The 18948-nt window shown below is 37.7% G+C and overlaps 1 protein-coding gene across 1 annotated transcript in view; it reads left to right on the top strand.

Annotated features, from left to right (window-relative positions):
* The first annotated feature begins 233 nt into the window (after window positions 1–233).
* PIGK (phosphatidylinositol glycan anchor biosynthesis class K) overlaps window positions 234–18948 on the top strand; it is a 65040-nt gene continuing 46325 nt past the window's right edge. The window contains exons 1-9 of the mRNA XM_042873078.1: window positions 234–332; window positions 1400–1453; window positions 3575–3666; window positions 5048–5183; window positions 6164–6275; window positions 6612–6708; window positions 7052–7169; window positions 8250–8360; window positions 15878–16050. Of these exons, the coding sequence (XP_042729012.1) occupies window positions 234–332; window positions 1400–1453; window positions 3575–3666; window positions 5048–5183; window positions 6164–6275; window positions 6612–6708; window positions 7052–7169; window positions 8250–8360; window positions 15878–16050 (992 nt within the window). The remainder of the gene's footprint in view (window positions 333–1399; window positions 1454–3574; window positions 3667–5047; window positions 5184–6163; window positions 6276–6611; window positions 6709–7051; window positions 7170–8249; window positions 8361–15877; window positions 16051–18948) is intronic.

The following is an 18948-nucleotide window of genomic DNA, read 5'->3' on the forward strand; positions in this document are numbered from 1 at the left end:
CCTGCCCTCACCGTACCTCCACAACACCCAGCGACTCGAGCTCATTTCTGGTACGTAAAAAGCGCACGTAAGCCCGCACTTTGAGTATGTAATCGCTCGGCACAGCTCGGAGCCGGGGGTCGCTCCCGGTCTCCCCGCGGAGCAGCAGCTGCGCCTCTCTCGCCGGGGCGGCACCGCGGAGCATGCGCAGAGGCCGCTTCGCCCCTTCCGGCAGCGCAGCGGAGCGGGGCAACATGGCCGCCGCCGTGCCCGCCGCCCGCTGGGCCAGAGCCGCCGTCGTAGCGGCGTTGCTCCTGGAGTGCTGCGGCGCGGTGCTCGCCAGCGGCATCCAGGTACGAGGGCTGGAAGGAGAGCGGTGGTGGGGACAGAGGGCAAGTGGTGCCGCAGACTCCGTTCTGCTACCTGGGCGCTGCTTCCTTCATCTTGCCGGCGCTCGTCGGAGCGCGCGAGCCCGAACTGCCCCTGGTGGGGTGGAGCCCCGCCTCGCTCCGCCCCAGCGCGGCTGCGGTGCCGCTGCCTCGGGGGTGGGGTGTGGTGCAGGAGCGCGAGCACGTGCGGCTTGCTTAGAGAGCGAGAAGAGTTGTTGAAAAACCCTCCTTTCTTTTAATACGTTCGCTGCCTCCTGAAATGCAGTTTTGCTGTGGTCATGCAGTATAACTTTCAGTTGCGCAGGCTCTCTTTGCCTTTCTGGACATTTGCAAAGCCGTGTGTGAATAAAGAGTTCCCCTGGCCTTCATGCTGCAGTTCTGCCTGCTGTGAGCGAGTCTGCGGGCCGCATCGCCTGCTGCGTTGATTTCTTATATCAGTAATGTGCTTTTTGCACAGTGCACGCATTGCTCCTGGAGCTCCGGTCCCGCTCCGTGTCCTGATGCTTGCAGTCTGCAAAGCCTGTGGGGAGCCGTGACCGATTGAGGTAGTGGACTGCTATTGTCCTGGCTCCTTGTTTCTAAACATGGGGCATAAAGTATAGGTTGACTTCTCTGCTAGAAACAAGACTAAGGACTTTTTCTGAAGAAACAAAAGGAACAATAAAATAGAACTTCACCCAAGCTCTTTACCTCACTAGGAAAGAAATTGTAAGTCAGTAAATCAGTGTATTTTGTTCTTGGAGCATACTGTGGTATAGACACACGTAGGCTTTCCTTGTTAACTAAGCTGAAAGTGACTAATGGATCTTCTTGTTGTTTAGCAAGTTTCAGGAAACTTTAGTTACAGTTATCTTGGGTAGAATGTGTGACGTGGGATAAGAAAAATCTCTGGCTTTGAAGCTTTGGTAAATTTTATTTTAGGTATGCTAAGTCCAAGAAATCAAATATGCTTTGTTTTGTGGAAACAAAAATAGAAATGATCGTTTCTTTCTTTCTACTGAAAAACATCTAATATTGTCTCCATCTCTCAGGATCGAGCAGAACAGTTCTTCAAAAGCGGGCATACAAATAACTGGGCAGTTCTGGTAAGTGTAGTTCTGGCAAATTCTACAAAAAAAGGTTTTCAGTTTTTCATAATGTACTGTATTTGCAACAGTTGTGCAGTAATTCTGTTTGTTTGAAAGAAATGGAATGGAAGGATAAAGACTTGGAAATAAATAAATTTGAAGTGATCCCTGCAAATCTATTAACTGTAATAAAATTATCTGTTCCATGTAATTACACATCAAGCACTCAGAACATAGAGTTACATGGCAGATTTCATTAAAGTAAAGTTCAACAGCATTAAAACAGTTAAATTATCACAATGCATATTGAATTAGCATGTAGTTATGATATCAGAGAGGTATGTCTCTTTGATGAGGAAGGTATAATTTGTTTCTGATTTGTGTATCCTTAGTCAATCTGTTAACTTGTGATAACAGGCTTAGAATAAAATAAATTGAGGAGACATAATGTTTAAATCAATAGTTGTTAATTTTTTTTCTTTGCCATGAATCTTTTATTAACTTTGAATCATACTGCAGAATTGGTTCTTAATCACAGCTCAGGTCTTAATGACTAATTTGTTTCAGAACACTATCATGATTACTTGGTAGCAGATGTTTGTTTTACAGATACTAAAATTTAGCAACATAAAATGAAAGTAAATAGTAATGAATTGAATTAGAAGGAATAATTTCTGTAAAGTACAAACTAGAAACTATTAAAACATCAAGTTTTTTTTTTTAATGCTATTAACAAATAAACATTTTTGTTTGAGTGCTTAAAAAAAAAGATGAAGTGGAATGTTCTGTCTGAATAACTATACTTTCTATCCTCAACAGATTCTCTGCAAATTATATATTTTTAAACAGTTCATGATTTGTCTTTTTAACAATTATTACAGATTTTTTAAGTGATAAAATAGGGAGGATTTGGCTGCCATCAATGGCTTCGAGCCTGGGCATGTTTTCTACTGTGTTGTAAGAGGTAATGGAGGGGATGATAAAAGTCACAGCTGTATTTGCTGGGGTCAGTTTTTAGAGCTGTGAGTCTTGCTGCAAGGCAAATGTACACGTGGGAGTTTTTGAAATTTGTAACTGAATGGACTTGAAAATCCTTCCAGACTGAATTTGGATTTTAAGTTTCTTTAAGTATAGAAAAAAAGATGTTAGATGGCACAAATTTGCTTAAAGATATTTCTATTTAATTTGGAATTGAGGAATTTAAACTGTCTGAAATGCTATGGTCATTCCTTCTTTTCTATTTTTCTGCTTTTAAAATCAGGTCTTTTATAAAGCTTTTTTCTTCATCTGTCTGAAAGATTGGTAAAGCAAAAGGAATTTTTCTGCAAAAGAAAGTTGCTGTTGATGTAGAACAAATGAAAAGTAGTGAAGTTGATGTAAACACAAGGACAGCGATAAGGCCGGCAAGGAACTGCTGCAGATTACCTCTGAAAATTTTGGAATCTCATTGGTTTGGAGTTTTTGAGGACAGATCAAATAATGTCTCACCTAGGGAATTGATCTCTTCCAGCCTTAATGATGCTGTGGATGACTCATCCCCAACCCTTCACCTTGTTAATCTAACTGAACTCCTTTGAAATTTTTTGAGACTTTGTGTTCAGATTTTGGTTAGAGTTTATGTAGCTCTTTATTATGTTTGACTCCTTAAATGCAAAGTACTCTCATTGTATTTTCCCCAGTGTGGTTTCTGCATGAATTCACTTATGCATTTATGCAGTCGTGCTCCCAGAAGGGGTTTGCTATAGAGATGAAAACTCTTCCTTAGATTTTTCTTTTATTGGCTATGGAGACAGTAAGAGGAAATAGAATAGCTTATCTGCTCACTGTTCTTGCTGGTTTATTCCCTAAAATGGCTTTTTCTATGCTTAGTTGGGTTTTATGTCAATTTTGTCATGAGCAAACACATAAAACGCATTTTTTTTTTTAACATTTATTTTCCACATTTATTTCTTTGGTACAGCAAAGGTTTACATGTATATAGCTTACATCATGACTTTCTTGATGTTGCTGTTTTCTTTCTGATTTGTTACTTTGTTCAATACCTGTTATCAGTGTCTTCTGATGCATAAGCCAGGCCTCTTTGTATATTTTACACTACTTAATGTGGTGCTGTTTTTTCTCTTTCCTTGAAAATTCAAGGTATGTACGTCTCGATTCTGGTTTAATTACCGTCACGTGGCAAACACTCTTTCAGTATACAGAAGTGTCAAGAGATTGGGCATTCCTGACAGGTGAGGGGATCTTGGTGAATGCAGTTCCTTTCACATGTGCTATTAAAGTCTTTCTGCTGTCTGAAGCAGTATGAAAATACATTTTTCTTCCCTAAGTTAACTTAGAAATAAACATTTATCACGATTCTTAGGTGTGCTCTTTTGTGTTGGGGTTTGCTTGTTTGTTTTGAAAGGATTTTTTCCTTGTTTTAAATGGAACTGTCTGGTGGTTTAAATTGCTTGTCATCTAACAGAAGAATTCATTGGGAAAATGGTTTGTGCGTCTATGAATATAGGTTGCTCTGATTTGCTGATGCATGGGCACAATGATTCAGTTTGTAAGAGGAAAGTTCTGCTAGGATAAAACTAAACCTAAATGAGTTAAGGAATAGTTTTTGATTGCTGGAATCATTATGTGGTTTAAGTTTTACAGTATGGGAATAGCAGTAACATACATGATTGGATTACTTTAGTTTAACAGTTAAGCAGCAAATTAACACCAAAATTGTTTTGCTGGATGTATGGACAGTGTGTTTTTTAAGAGTGCATATGGTGCATGTTTGTGCTCAACTGTCTGCATTTTATTCCAAGTGAAGTAATTTACTTTGATTATTTTTGAGGATCTGTGCTTCAGTTATTTTGGGTAGCATTTATCTTTCTAGCGTGTGGAGTGTATCAGCACTTAATGAGCAACAGAATTACTCTTAAAATACTCATGTAGGCAAACAGGCGGTGACATAGGTAAACAAACAGTGACCTCTTGGTGTTTCGTGTATTGACCAAATCCTGGCCCTGCCACATGTAGATGTCTGGCTACATGCAGGTTGGTACAGTGTTCTAATAGTCCTTCAGGTGATAATTTTTTTTGTTTTTAATGTTACTGTGAAAAAGACAAAACCTATCAGCTGTCAACTCATTTGTGTTCCATAGAAGAATTTCCGGTTAGTGCTACTAACCATGCGGCACTGTATCAGATGTAGTCTAATAGTTTGAAGAATGTTTGTGAGCTCCTCAGATTTAATGAACAAAATGATTCTCATTATGTTTTTAATTGATCTACTTGAAAGGGCACAGACAGGCTGGGATTTCTTCTGTGGAACTGTATGAAGTGATTTAGCCCTGTTCTGTCACCTAGCTCTATGCGAGTCTGTACCATAGAGTTGCTAGTGTTAACTGCATATTCAGCTTTGGCCTGAGTGAAACCTGTTGCTAGATAGCAGCTAGCTGCATTTCCCTCTGTGATAACTCTATCAGTGAGTGTGTTCATAAGGAAATACCATGTAACTAAGCAAATCTTCACTTACAATGACAGGCATCTTCTTGAGTCATAAGCTACTCTTTTAATCATGGGATAATTTTCTTGTAATTTCCTTCAGATTTATGTCTTCCTTGTATTTCACAGTCACATTGTCCTGATGCTGGCAGATGATATGGCATGTAATCCCAGGAATCCTAAACCAGCTACTGTGTTTAGCCATAAAAACATGGAGCTAAATGTCTATGGAGATGATGTAGAAGTGGATTACAGAAGCTATGAGGTAGCCATGCTTTAAATTATTGGATCTATATTTTTATATCTTGCAAATGCTCAACACCTATGTGAAACTTTCAGTGTGCAAATGAAATGTGCTGTAGCTATTTGTATTTCTAATCTTAAGCTTATGCTTTTATTAAAAAAAACACTAAATGCCATAACCTACTTTTTTTTGTAAAATAGTTACTATGTAGAAATCTATGTTCTATTGTCTTTTTATTTTTGTGTCATATTCTTTCAAATAGTTTACCAGGAGATCTTAAAGCAGACAACAAATAAATGATTTAATAGTGCTGAATAATAGTTGATGAAAGTTTATAGGAGCATCTAAAGGCATACATAAGATGTGAAGCTTTGTATAAAGAGATGAAGATACTGAACCAAAATGGAAATGTGCTGGTTTTTTCTTATGTTCTTTCCTGAGTATGGATTTTTGCTAGCGTTTGCTGCGTGTGTCTGCATGGACAGCAAATGGAGTTTTATAGGAGGTTTTACGATCACCATCTTGATGATATCTGATCACACAAAGACTTATGTAACTGAAATTGATCTTGTTTTTCCTTTCCTGAGTTGCAGAAGTAATTTAAACTTTTATTTTTCCATGGCAACACACAGAAATGTTGGAGCATTTTGTGAGCACGTGAGCAGCTTTGACAGAACAAAGGTATACACTGACAGGCTTTCAAATCAATGGAAAACGTATTTAGAAATTAAAATGATAGTAGTCTTATTGGGTATAGTAGAACACCAAGCTGATATTAGTGAGATATAATAAGAGATGCTGTGTAATTGTGAGCCTTACTGCAGTAAAAGTCTTGAACAAGAAGATGTCTGTTGATGCAGTTTATACCATACAGTATTGCATCTTACTGGGTACTCTGCATGTTGTATTGTTCCATTATATTTTTTTTTTATGTAATCCAACCTAGAATTGTTGACCCATATTTTTATCTCTAAAAAATTACTTTATGCTTCTATTCTTAGGTTACTGTGGAAAATTTCTTGCGTGTGTTAACAGGAAGAATCCCACCAAGCACTCCCCGATCTAAACGTCTTCTTTCTGATGACAGAAGCAATATTCTAATATATATGACAGGTAATTGGAGTTTTGTGTATACACTTCTACTGACATTTATTGTTCAGTTGGATGGATCTGTATGAAAGCATGAATTCTCATGAGGAGCCCAAACAAAAAAAAAAAAAAAGGATTGACAAATGATTTTTTTCCTTAACATGTCATACTAACAAAGAAAACCTGTAAGACTGTACTTATTAAATGTAGTTTCCAGTCTAAATTATATTTTTACTGTCCTTGTGCTGAAGTTTTATTGGAGCAAAACAATTGTTTGTTTATTTTTTAAGAAAGGTGATCACCCAGACTAAATATCTTTCCTTAACCTACATACTTGCCTAATTGTATATTTTCTATTAGGCCATGGTGGGAATGGTTTCCTAAAATTTCAAGATTCTGAAGAAATCACAAATGTAGAACTTGCTGATGCCTTTGAACAAATGTGGCAGAAAAGAAGGTAATAAGAATGTATTATTTAGAGGTTAAATACTGTATTTCATTAACATGCCTGAAATCTTACTGGTAGGCCTTACTGAACTTTCAACAGTGATGCTGTTTGCCGTCCATAAAATTAGGTGAAAATTTACATTCAGAAAGAAGAGTTTTAAATTTCACTGTCAGCTTCCTACTGTGAGAACTTCCCCTAGAATTGATTTGGCTGAACTTGCCATTTTAAAATCAATCAGTGCAAAGTCTTCTGTTCCTTAGGTTGGTAGTAGCTATCCTGGTGACTAGAAAGCAAAGTTCCTATATTTCAATCTGAAGAAAATTGAGTAAGAGGGCTGTTTTGTTTCTTTTAGGTACAATGAACTGTTGTTTATCATTGATACTTGTCAAGGAGCATCCATGTATGAACGATTTTATTCACCTAATATAATTGCCTTGGCTAGCAGCCAAGTAGGAGAAGATTCGTTATCAGTAAGTACATTTTTGTGGTCCTGAAGATGATTTTCAGAATATCTGAGTGAGTTAACAGTACAGCCATTGCTGCTTTTTTTTTTTTTAATAACTAAAATTTTCTTTCTAATTGTGTACTGTATAATGTGTTTTGTTATAAAGTGCAGCTTTGACAAAACTGTAAGGTGTATCTTCCTGCTTTTGTGGGCTGTCACAAAGAAACAGGCTAATATGTTTTACTTTTTGATGTTTTCTATCACAGAAATAATAGCAAAAATCATTTCATAGTATATTTTATACATGTAAAATAACAGAAAATTATAATTGACAATGCAAAAGGTATTGTACATGTAAGGAAGATGATGACTCTCCTCTTCCTTTGTCTACATGTTGATTTTTAGCTCTGCCTATCAACACTAGCTTTTATTTGTGTATCTTCAACTGACACTATCTTGCTCAGTTCCAGTTCAGTTCTAAAAAGTTTTCAAGGACTTGGAAAGGTTTACAGAAATTCTGAGGACCCACACGTCCGGTGAAAAGGAAGAGGCAAATCATCTTCAGCTAATTGCTGATAGTTAAAAGTGGTGATAGAATTCTGTGCTTCCTGGTCAATTTATACGTTACCTAGATTGGGCAAAAATGTTATGGAAAGACCTATGAGAGATCTGAGAGGGGAATATTCAGTCTTGTGTTTCTTATACTTGGTATATGAAAAATGGGGTATACTTATACCCCATTGACATTACAGAAAGAATGATAGGAAAGAGATCCAGGCCAAACTGAAAATAAGCTCTCTTTCTCAGCTCTGTTTTCCAAGCCCTAGGAAGCTGGGGATGGTACATAAATTCACTGGACTTCTAAGAAGGGAATTCCCAGCTTATTGTCTAGATGTAGTCTAGAAAAATGAAAATGATCTATATGTTACATAGTTCACCACCAGAATATTTCTTCATGAGTAGTAATTTGCTTTGTGTAATTTTCCTAGGAACAAATAACACATTATGCTTAACTTTTGTAACATGCTATTATATGCTGTTCCCTTCTCTAAATACTGAGTTCTGTTCTGCAAATGCCCTGTAACTGTTTCATATTATTTTGTAGCATCAACCTGATCTTGGGATTGGTGTTCATCTTATGGACAGATACACTTTTTACATGCTGGAATTCTTGGAAGAAGTTCATCCAGCCAGTCAGACAAATATGAATGACCTTGTAAGTAGAATCTCAACGCTCAGTAATTTATTTTTTCATGGTGTTCTCCAAATGCTTTCTGTACAACTACTGTTTGTCTTAGAAGTAGCTTTGTGGGGAGGGCCTTTCTGCCATTATTAAGCAAAACAGTAGTGTAACATTTAGAGGATTGTCCTTTGTGTGAAAGTGGCTTATTGGCTACAGAAAAAAGTTAACCAAAACTAGCCGTTAAAAAAAAAATCATTGAAAAATAAATAAAATTCATTAAATATTTAAATAAAATGATTGTGCATAAAAAACAATAGTTGGAAACTTCTGAAATATGTAAAATCAACTTAATGGATAACAGGCACTTTGTGGATATGGAAAGGCAACCATTGGAAGAATTTTGCAAAGTTGATTAAACAGTTAAAATTCTATTTGTGCACTCACAAATGCCTATAGAGGCTGATTTCTCCACTTAGCTTCCAGACCAAGAGATGTCTAAATCTGTCTGTGTCTGGAGTATATTATATCTTAGGTGAGTACTGAATGAAGCTTTCAGTTAAGAAGCAGTAAAAAAAAAACAACCAAGATAATCTAAGGTAAAATGTCTGCAAACGCCCTTGTAACAGTTAGATATATGCACTGATAAAGTTGCGTAAAAGGTGGCCATCTTTTATTATTTTATTAACCCTTCATGCCTGTTCCAAGGCTAATTTTACTATAGTTGTATGTTCTGCTGTGTTGCCTTGTAGCTGATGCCATGACTGTATCAATGATCTAGGCGCACCATTGACTGTGCACACTGTGTTTGATTCATTTGTGTAAATGGAGCATCTACTCCTTTGTCTACAGAGGCTTGTCCTAGGCTGGTTGTCAAATCTGTAGTAGAATTCAGTCTAAACAGCTCCCACTTAACAGATTTTATGTTGATATAGAATTGATTCAGTGACTAAGATTCATAATTCCTTTACTGGAATGAGAATGAAACTGGCTTGTAATTTAGTACCTGTCTGATCACGAAATACAAAAAACCTTAAAATCAATCTTGTTAAAGAAGAATATGCAAGTTTTTTATTGACAGCACTTCTGCTTCTACCTTGTTCATTCAAACAGCATTCTAGAATTCTGTTTTGTAAACTAGAAAATGAATTGACATTAAATAAAAAAAGATATTAGATATTAGTTCAGGTATTGTCAACAGTACAGAAAATGTAGTAGGTGGTCATCTAGCTTACGTTTTGGGCTCTTTTGAGAAGATACCTAAACACTCTGCTTTGCATTTTTGTTTTATGTTGTATGCCGAGTAAGTAGGAAGACCCATGGAAACTTACACAGATAAATTACTTACATCATGTAAGACATCACAGCATGAATCTCTTTATTGCTGCTCTGGGAAGGGGAGGGAATAGAACCAATTATGTGAGACAGCTTGAAAAAGTACTGAATCAAGATATACATATATTTCAGCAGTTGTGTTACAGGATTCATATAGGTATATTTGGCACTGGAATACAATGTTAGTATTGTTCTGGGTTAAGAAAAAAAGAGCTAATGCTTATGCAAGCCTGATTTTTAAAACTGACACTTGGGAAGTCTGGGCAATATGTTAAGTGGCTCACTAACGAGTTCACTCACAGCTGAAGTGTAGTTGTTGACCAGCCTTCTGTGTCTGATGTCTACTCTTTCAGAAGAAAGTATTTGTTACATGGTGTCCATCATATCACCTATGTAATTTTCTCCAGCCACTCTTTAAAAAGCTTCACTTCACATCCGCCTAAGGTTTGGATATCACGTTCCTGTGAAGAATGAGGCATCTTTCCTCCACCTACTTCCCACCTGCTCCATCTGTGTTGCTAAGGGGATAGCAAAAAGCTGTGCAAATGACTGAATTTCAGTTTGATTGCAATTCCAAAAAAGTAAAAAGTAATGTGCCACACGTTCAAACTTTCAAAATCAGATTCATATATGTTCTAGAAAATTTCAAGATAACAGAGTTTCCATTTGTGGAAATCAGACGGTTTTATTTAATTAGTATCTTAATTAAAAAGTTTGGAAACAGCAGCGCATCAAGAAATGTGTTTCATTTAGCCAGTTTCTTGTTTTTTGTTCTTTTTTTTTCTCCTTTAAAGACCTTAGTTATCAAAGTGCTAGTCTGTAATTGCTTTGCAGTCCTTTTTTCACACAGGTACTGGGTAGTTGGATTGTTAATACTGGAATTCTCTTTTTCTCAGTGCCATTATGCATTTTTGTTCCAAAATTGTCCTATGGTAGTAAACTGTTGTGGGACAGGTTGCAAACACTTGAATTACAGAATCACAGAATCACCTGGGTTGGAAGGGACCTCAAGGATCATGTAGTTCCAACCCCCCTGCCTAGCAGGGCCACCAAACATACACATTTAGATCAGGTTGCCCAGGACCCCGTCCAACCTGGCCTTGAACACGTCCAAGGATGGGGCATCCACAACCTCCCTGGGCAGCCCATTCCAGGGCCTAACCTCTCTCCTTGTAAAGAACTTCCCCCTAACATCCAACCTAAATCTTCCCTCCTTCAACTTGGATCCATTTCCCCTAATCCTGCTATTGTTAGCCCTTTTGAAGAGTTTACTCCCCTCTTGGGTGTAGGTTCCCTTCAGGTATTGATAGGCTGCAATGAGGTCACCCCGCAGCCTTCTCTTCTCCAGGCTGAACAAGCCCAACTCCCTCAGCCTGTCCTCATAGGGGAGGTGCTCCAGCCCCCTGTTCATCTTAGTCGCCCTCCTCTGGACCCTTTCCAAAATCTCTATGTCTTTCTTGTACTGAGGGCTCCACACCTGGACACAGTACTCCAGGTGGGGCCTCACAAGAGCCGAGTAGAGAGGGACAATCACCTCCCTGTCCCTGCTGGCCACCCCTCTCCTGATGGAGCCCAGGATCCCATTTGCCTTTCGAGCTGCCAGAGCGCACTGCTGGCTCATATTCAGTCTCTCATCCATCAGGACCCCCAGGTCCTTCTCTGCCGAGCTGCTCTCAAGGACCACTTCTCCCAGCCTGTACAGGTGCCTGGGGTTCTTCCGGCCCAAATGCAAAACCTTGCACTTTGCCGTGTTGAACCTCATTAGGTTCACCCTAGCCCAGCTTTCCAGCCTGTCGAGGTCCCTCTGAATGGCATCCCTTCCTTCCACCGTATCAACCGCATACTCAGCTTGGTGTCATCAGCAAACTTGCTGAGGGTGCACTCAATTCCCTCATCGCAGTTGTTTTGCAATATGTACGTGTATTCTAAGAGCTTAGAAGAGAGACCTTCATATTACACTTGGTGCGACCAATTATATCATCTCAGCACAAAGCAGCTTTGAGTAGAAAATGAACCCAAAATAAGGACAGTTATGGCAGAGTTATTGAGTCAGAGCCGCTAAGCTCTGCTGACTGTGCTGTGCTAATTAATCTGTACAGCTTTTCTTCTGCTTACTGAGTGATATTTTTGCAATGGTGTGTGATCTATTTTTTTCCATCTTGTATTATAAAATGTTATTTTTCTTTTCCTATCAAAAACTGTATCTAAATACATTTTTTTTAATTGTAGACAGGTATTTTTCCCTTTTTTCAGGGATGCTCGGTATTAAATAATGCTGGAGCCATTAGTTCTGTCCTCTGTGTTAATGTTAATATATTTAATATGCATTATAATTAATTTCACTTAGCGAGAGTTTAAAAAGAAAATGTATATAAGTTGAATAAATCAGAACCCCAGGATATCTGCTTTCAGTTCTTTCTCTATTAACAAATACTGTATTTCAACAAGGAGTGTTGGTTATCTTCTGAATGTTCATATGTGATCTGGAACTCTACCACCCAGGAAGACAAATTTGGTGTCTAGTTGTATTTGGGTTTTGACTGCCACAGAGAACAGAAGCACATTGCAGGGTGCTGGTGTGCTTCGGAATTCATGCTTTCTAATAGGTTTTTAAGGAGTAGTCAATTATGTATAGAAAATCTATGAGGGACGCCATATGTTTTATGTAATGATATTTTAAGCTTTTTTCCATTCTGGAAAATAGCATGGAAGGTAACAGCTTTTCTGCATCAAAATGACAGCTCTGATTTATTTGAGTGACTTTTTTTTAACAAAATTGTTGTAGTTTAGGTGAGAGAACTGCCATCTGTGTCTGTTTCTTACTGTCCAAAAGAAGTTTACATTTGAAATACATCAAGGTAGATTATGAGACGCAATGATAAATACACTAGCTTTAATCTGAAATGTGCTTGCTTTTCAAGTAGGTTGAATACTTTACTTTCAAATTACAAACTTACAGATCACTGTTTTACTGCATTGATTTATACCTTTAATAATATTTTTTTTTCCTTCGGTTTTTTGTTTGTTTTAAAATGCCATGAGCTTTTTATCATCCTGTAGTGCTTTCTTGAGAGTTGTAAAAGGCAGGTGGAAGAAATGCAAGCAGTTCCAGGTGCAGGAGCAATTGGTGAGACTGGTGCTGCCCTCCTTCAAGAGTTAAGGGATGGAAACTGTGTGTGAGAAATAAGTGGCTGAAAAGCACTAAGCTTCCAACAAGCTATTTAGTGTGTCCATTGAGTTAAACTTAAATAAATGATCAAATCATCTGATATAATATCCTGCATGCTCTTGTTAACAGGCTATTGTAATTCTACTTAGAAATGTGGTGTTTTGTTCTTTTTTTTTTTTTTTTTTTTTGGCCCAGAAAAGCATTCAGTTTGTCTGTGAAAGCGTAGAATTAATCCACTGAAAGTTTATTTTAATGGTCAGACAGCTTTACAGGTAAACCTGTGCTTGTAATTTTTTTGCAGAGATGGGCATGTGATGAGGTTCACTTTGCCCATGAGGACGGGGCTGTTATGCAGTGCCATGCAGTCTGTACGCGTGATATTTTCCCAGCTGAGTCCAGTAACTGAAGGCTCTGAAGAACACTGATTAGATCCCTTCTCTGTACATGTTTACTGCAATGATTTTGCAGATCTCACTCTTAAACTGCATTTGTTGAGAGCAAGAAAGATGTTTTTGAAGTCTGCGTTTTAGGAAGGAAATGGAAGTATTTGCTGTGACCAGCAAGGCAAAAGTTCAGTGGGCCCTCAGATAAAAAGAGCACGGGGCTCATGTTCCTTTAGTAGCTAACATAAAGCAGAATTGCGAAGCAGCTCTTTCTTTGATGTCTTTGAAGCTATTTGCAGTGGTTGCCTATGATCAATAAACTTTTGACTTGCTGCTGGGAGTCTGTTTGGGGCTGATGGAAGGCAGCTGCATTGAAAGGTCGTTCATAATTTGTTGAGTCATTCGTTCTCATCGTATATTCTTATACTATTCTTATACTGTTAACAGTACAAGAATATAAAAGTATTGTAGTTCTTAAAGTGTTTTGTAGCCTTTCTAGCCATTACCCCGACATAAAAATATAGCTGCAGCAAAGATTAATGTATCAAATAGAGGGATCAAAATAAATATTTAACTTATGTAGCTTACTTTGGAGACAGGTTTTATGTTTGTGCCCTTACTTCAAGTTGGAGAAAATGTATTGTCTTTTGATGAAACCAAGAAATGAATCTTTATGTAAACTGGCAAGTGTCTTCTGTGTGTGCAGGAAGCATGATGCTGGTCAGTCCGGTTCATTTCCACTTCACATGGAGGATAGCAAAGATCTTGTTCAGGAGATGTGATACTCTGCAAACGAGATAAGTGGGAATTACTGAAAAGCAGCTCAGCGGATCTGTGTGCATGTATCCATCATTTAGGGTAAAGGTTAATGTGAGCTGAAGCCTCCCTGGATTTACAAGCTTAGACTGTAAGACCAGGTATAAAAGAGAAGTTGTAGTAGGTGCAGAAGGGAGGAACAGTGAGACAGAATCTGTAGTGGGACCAAGTACATTGCTTTCTCTCTGAGAAACTTTTTAAGAAAAGGGTTCTGCTGTCCTAAAAAAAAAAAAAAAAAACTACCATACAAACTTGTCTATTTTGTGCTGGGCTGTGCAAAGAATTTCTGCTAGGAGGTATGGAACTGAAACTTACAGGTTTTATCTGTCAGCATCTGTGATAATTGAGGCTACATCTGCACTGAGCTAACTAGGACCTGTGATTCTGCCCTGAGAATGCAACCAGCTGACTCATGACAGAATCAGGTGTATAAGATTTATATCATGTAACCAGTGGACCTGTTTGTGAAAATCACTTGGAAGATGTCATTTTAGGAAGGTAAGCGTACTTGGTAGTCCCGTGCATGAATGTGCTGTGTTAAGTATTCTTTGTTGCTAGAACACACAAGGTTGCATTGTTACCACACAGCCTGCAGGCTGTTGGAGAGGCAGTTGAGTGGGCAGCAACATTTGGTCAAGAAGCTGCTCAAGGTGCTGTCGACCTTTCACCTGTGTCTTAGAGGGTTGCTTGTCTCTGCCTGTGTTTGGCGGGGTTGTGTGTTTAGTTATGAAATGCCTTCTGTGGACTGAGACACACACTCAGCTTTCCCAGCTCAGAGGCCAGGAAGTGGGGCCCTGATTGACTTTCACAGCTATGCAATTTGAAGTCGTGTAATGTTACTAATTAAACTACAAGCTATGTAATCTAGGAGGTACCTTGGAATAAGGAATCTGTCTGGATGGAAAATGCTGAAGACTTGTGTGGGCAGTGTAGTAGGACCTGTGCAAAAACCCCCGATCCAAAATTTTCCATCCAAAATCCACTGGTTTTGCCTTGAGTAACTTCTGGATTTGTAACAGTTCTACTGCTTAATAAGCATGCTACTTAGTCAGATATTTTAAGTATTACAACTAATGTGTCATCGTTGTATCTACTTTATTCAGTATAAAGATACATTTGCAGAAAATGAGTCCATCTAAACTAGTTTAATTTGTTAGTGTTGGTTTTGCTTTCCCACTGTTGGAATTTGTGCTGGAGGTAGTGGAACAGATAGGTACATAAAATTAATAGAAAAGTAGATAGGTAATTTGTAGGTGTTACAGGCACGTCTGTGTGAATTTAATGTGCATAGTACACCTTTGATATTTTAAGGTCCTCATTGAGTATTAATTCATAGGCTGTAAACCAGAAATAAGGATAAGGATTTTTTTTTCTGATTAAAATTTAAATTCTTGATTCAATTTTAAAACCTTCACAGCTAGCTACTTGTCATGGCTTGTGAAACTTGCCTGCCTCCCTTTGGTAAGCATGAAGAATTTATACCACCTTTTGCTTTTTGGAAGATACAGCAGTGTTGGTGCTTTTGTATTCAGAAATGCATTTTCACATTTAATCGGTCAGTTGCAGTCGGCTTTCACAAAAGCATTTCTTTGCTCATATTGATAGCTGAGGGTTAAGGTTTTCTGTTTATGCTTTTTAATAATTTTTATTATTTTTATTTGTAATTTTTAATAATGCTTTTTATTTCAGTCCCTTTTCTTTTGCTGTGAAGCTCGTATGAAAATTAAGGGTACTACAAAAATTTATATATGGTATTTGTCTTAATTTTATGATCATTTCACTTTGAAAAGTACTCGTAGAAATTGTTGATCAATGTGGGACATGATATGACTTTCCATATTTGTTTCCAGTTTCAGGTCTGTCCAAAAAGTTTGTGTGTTTCAACTCCTGGGCATCGAACTGATCTCTTCCAGCGAGACCCTCAAAATGTTCTGATAACAGACTTCTTTGGCAGCGTAAGAAAAGTGGAAATTACTACAGAGACAATTGCTTTGGACCGTAATTTAGCTGGCTTTGAAAGCGAGTGAGTAGTCATTATCTATTATATTTCGTATATTATTTAGCTTTGTTCAGCAGAAACAAAACTGCCTTATAACTGTCACGGGAAGAAAAACTTTGTTTTCTGTGAAAGGACCAAGGAGTCAGTATGGACTGTTACTACTGATAAAATGGAGATTTGTCAGCAGAGAGCATTCTGTTTAAGAAAAATTCCCACTCCTTCATTCCATCTTCCAAGTAAATACTTCTAAAGACCAAGGTGTGGCTATCACCATCAACAGCAAAGAAAGTAGTCTAAAATTTTCTTTCTTCTTTAATAGTTTAATGTGCAGAGACATTTTAATTTTTATTTTTATAGTAGTTTACTCCTTCTGGTAAGCTCTGAGTTCAAAGCATGGGTTGTTTCATTAATGTTTTCTTAATAAATGCTCTGTTTCTATTCTGCAAATTCTCTGCCTTTTGGCTTTAACTGTCCAGAGAATTTCAGTTGCAGAGATGTAATGATTTACCTGAATAACACTGCTGGTGCAAATTTGCTGGTAGAGTTAATAGGGATTCTAATTCTTTGTGGATGAAGAAGGAATTATAAACTCCTTTATATTTTTGGTATTCTGTTGCCACCTATTGGAAACATGTAAAGGAAGATGTGCTTGTACAGCAGTTTATTTGGCATTGTACTGCCATTTCTGATGCATATTTTAGCTTTCACAATACTTTCCTCTAGGAGAGAAGAAAGAAAAAATTGTCAACTCTAACCAAGATTGTAAGATTTTTTTCAAACTCATAAATTCATGTGAATTAATATTAACTATCACTCAGATAAATTAAGTTGTTAGTGGATATCAAGTTTATTAATTTTAAAGATAATGCTAGCTCTGGCCCTTGTAATTAACACTATCCTACACTAAGTCCAGTGTACTATTTTATACTTTAGTTTCATGCTGTGCTTTTAACTATATTGTGCATGGTAGTACTAACCATACACAAATTAAATAATTCTTTGCTTAATTCAGAACAATTTAATGAAGCTAGATTTTCTTTTGCCTCTGAAATAAAAAACAGTTTTTGCTAGGACACCATGTGGGATTCTAGTTTGTGGAAAATTTAAAGGAGATCAGGTTTTAGACTTCTTAATTTCAGAGCTGCAAATTATATACCCTCCTTTTCAATTAAATGTAATAGTGAGATATTCTTGTTATGAAATCTTCTAATTAAATGTTATTTTGCTTTTAGAATACTAACAGTAAGTGAACTTTTTGTAAGGTTACTTTGTTACCTACGAGAATGCTGGATTATGAATTGTACAGGATGCTTTCTTGGACCACCTCAATACCTCATTTGCTGTTTTTTCCTATGCAGCTTTCAGAATGAGCTAGGATGTTTTGCTGTTAGGATGAAAGATCATTGTTTTTTGCTTTTTGGTTTTTTTTTTCCTTCAATGTATAGTGAAGATACTATTTTCATTTTATTTTATATTGATGCCAAATGTTAAAATAATTTTTTAATGAATTTTCACCTTAATCCACAAAAAACAGAATTTAATGATCTTTCCAAACCAGTCATAAATAATCTTGTTTGTGCTTAATAGTGTTTCTAAAAGCCTTTGTGAAAGCAGAAATGGAACTTGCACTCCTTTGGAATTTGCCTTAAAATAAACACGCATTTGCCAGGAGGTGTCTGATACAGGAATCAGAAATCTGTTCCCCCTAATACAAATGTTGATGTGTTACTCAGGTCACTGTGAATCTGTGCTCGCTGCTCTTTTTCTGAGAAAATCTGTGCAGAATTTTGAATCTTTTCCTTGTTCTGAATTGTATTTGTGTCATTTTTGTTTAAAAGATATTTTGCAGTGTTATTTTATTTTTAACATTTGATGTGTTCTCTTTTGTTCCTTCTTTTTTGAATCATTTTCAAGCTTTTTCCTTCTGCTCTTACATATTGGTGGCAGTAGAGTGCTACAAAATATTTGTGTTAGGGAGAAAAACGGAAACAAAGTAGGGACCCCAGCTTTGATCTGGTCATTAGCGAGTGTTAGATTGGAATTGTTTTTGTTATGAAGTTGCAAGGGTCAACGTGTGCAGCTAAGCATGTTGCTTGAAACACAGCAACCAAACAAAACCACGGACTGCACAGATAATGGGCAGAGAAGATGCTGCTGTGTGATATGACCGTGCCTTGGAATTGTGCTGTTTTCAGGCAGGGCGAGGTTTCAGCTAACTCACTGTGCTGTGACTTTGCCAAATCTTTCCATAGATCTCATTTCTTCTGTTGCATGGTTCTTTAGCAATTACTTTGCAGTGTGGCTCAGTGCAAGCTCAGCACAAGCAGTTCCTGCACTGCGAGGTCAGTGTCTGATGGTGATACCAGCTCTGGTAGTCCCAGTGCAGCCTTAGGAGTTTCCTTTGCTTGAGCTGAGCTCATATAAAGAAACAACAACTAGATAACCAAAAGGCGAAGCTTTCTTTCTATCTGTTTAGTAGTTGGTGACTATTTCAGACTAAAAGCTTTAAAATTGAGGTGGAAAAAAGGAATCCCCTGCCCTTTATATTTTATATTGATGCTAAATACTACTTCATAGTAGTTTCATCTAAGCTATGTTCACTTCAGAGGGTTTCTTCCTGACTGGGCCTGTAGCTGCAACCTTCAAAACCTGGATGACATTCATGGACCCTGGGGCACTGGCTGTTATGTGTGTGTCTAAATCACTGTAAGAGCATAACGTGAACATGAAGAACAAGATGGTGAGTCTTGGAGACAGGTCTGTGTGGAGCTGAGCACTGCTGATCAGTGTGGGGTGTCTCAGCCTCGGATTGTGGCTGTACAGCATGTTAGATCACCTCTTGCTGCTCCTGTCATGAGGAAAAGTTGTGTAACAGAGAAAGCATTGGGAAAAATGAGGGGTTAATGTTTCCCTAAAGGTAGA

This window comes from Lagopus leucura, unplaced genomic scaffold (assembly GCF_019238085.1).
Source record: "Lagopus leucura isolate 7727_CA_CO unplaced genomic scaffold, USGS_WTPT01 Super-Scaffold_100009, whole genome shotgun sequence".
Lineage (NCBI taxonomy): Eukaryota > Metazoa > Chordata > Aves > Galliformes > Phasianidae > Lagopus > Lagopus leucura.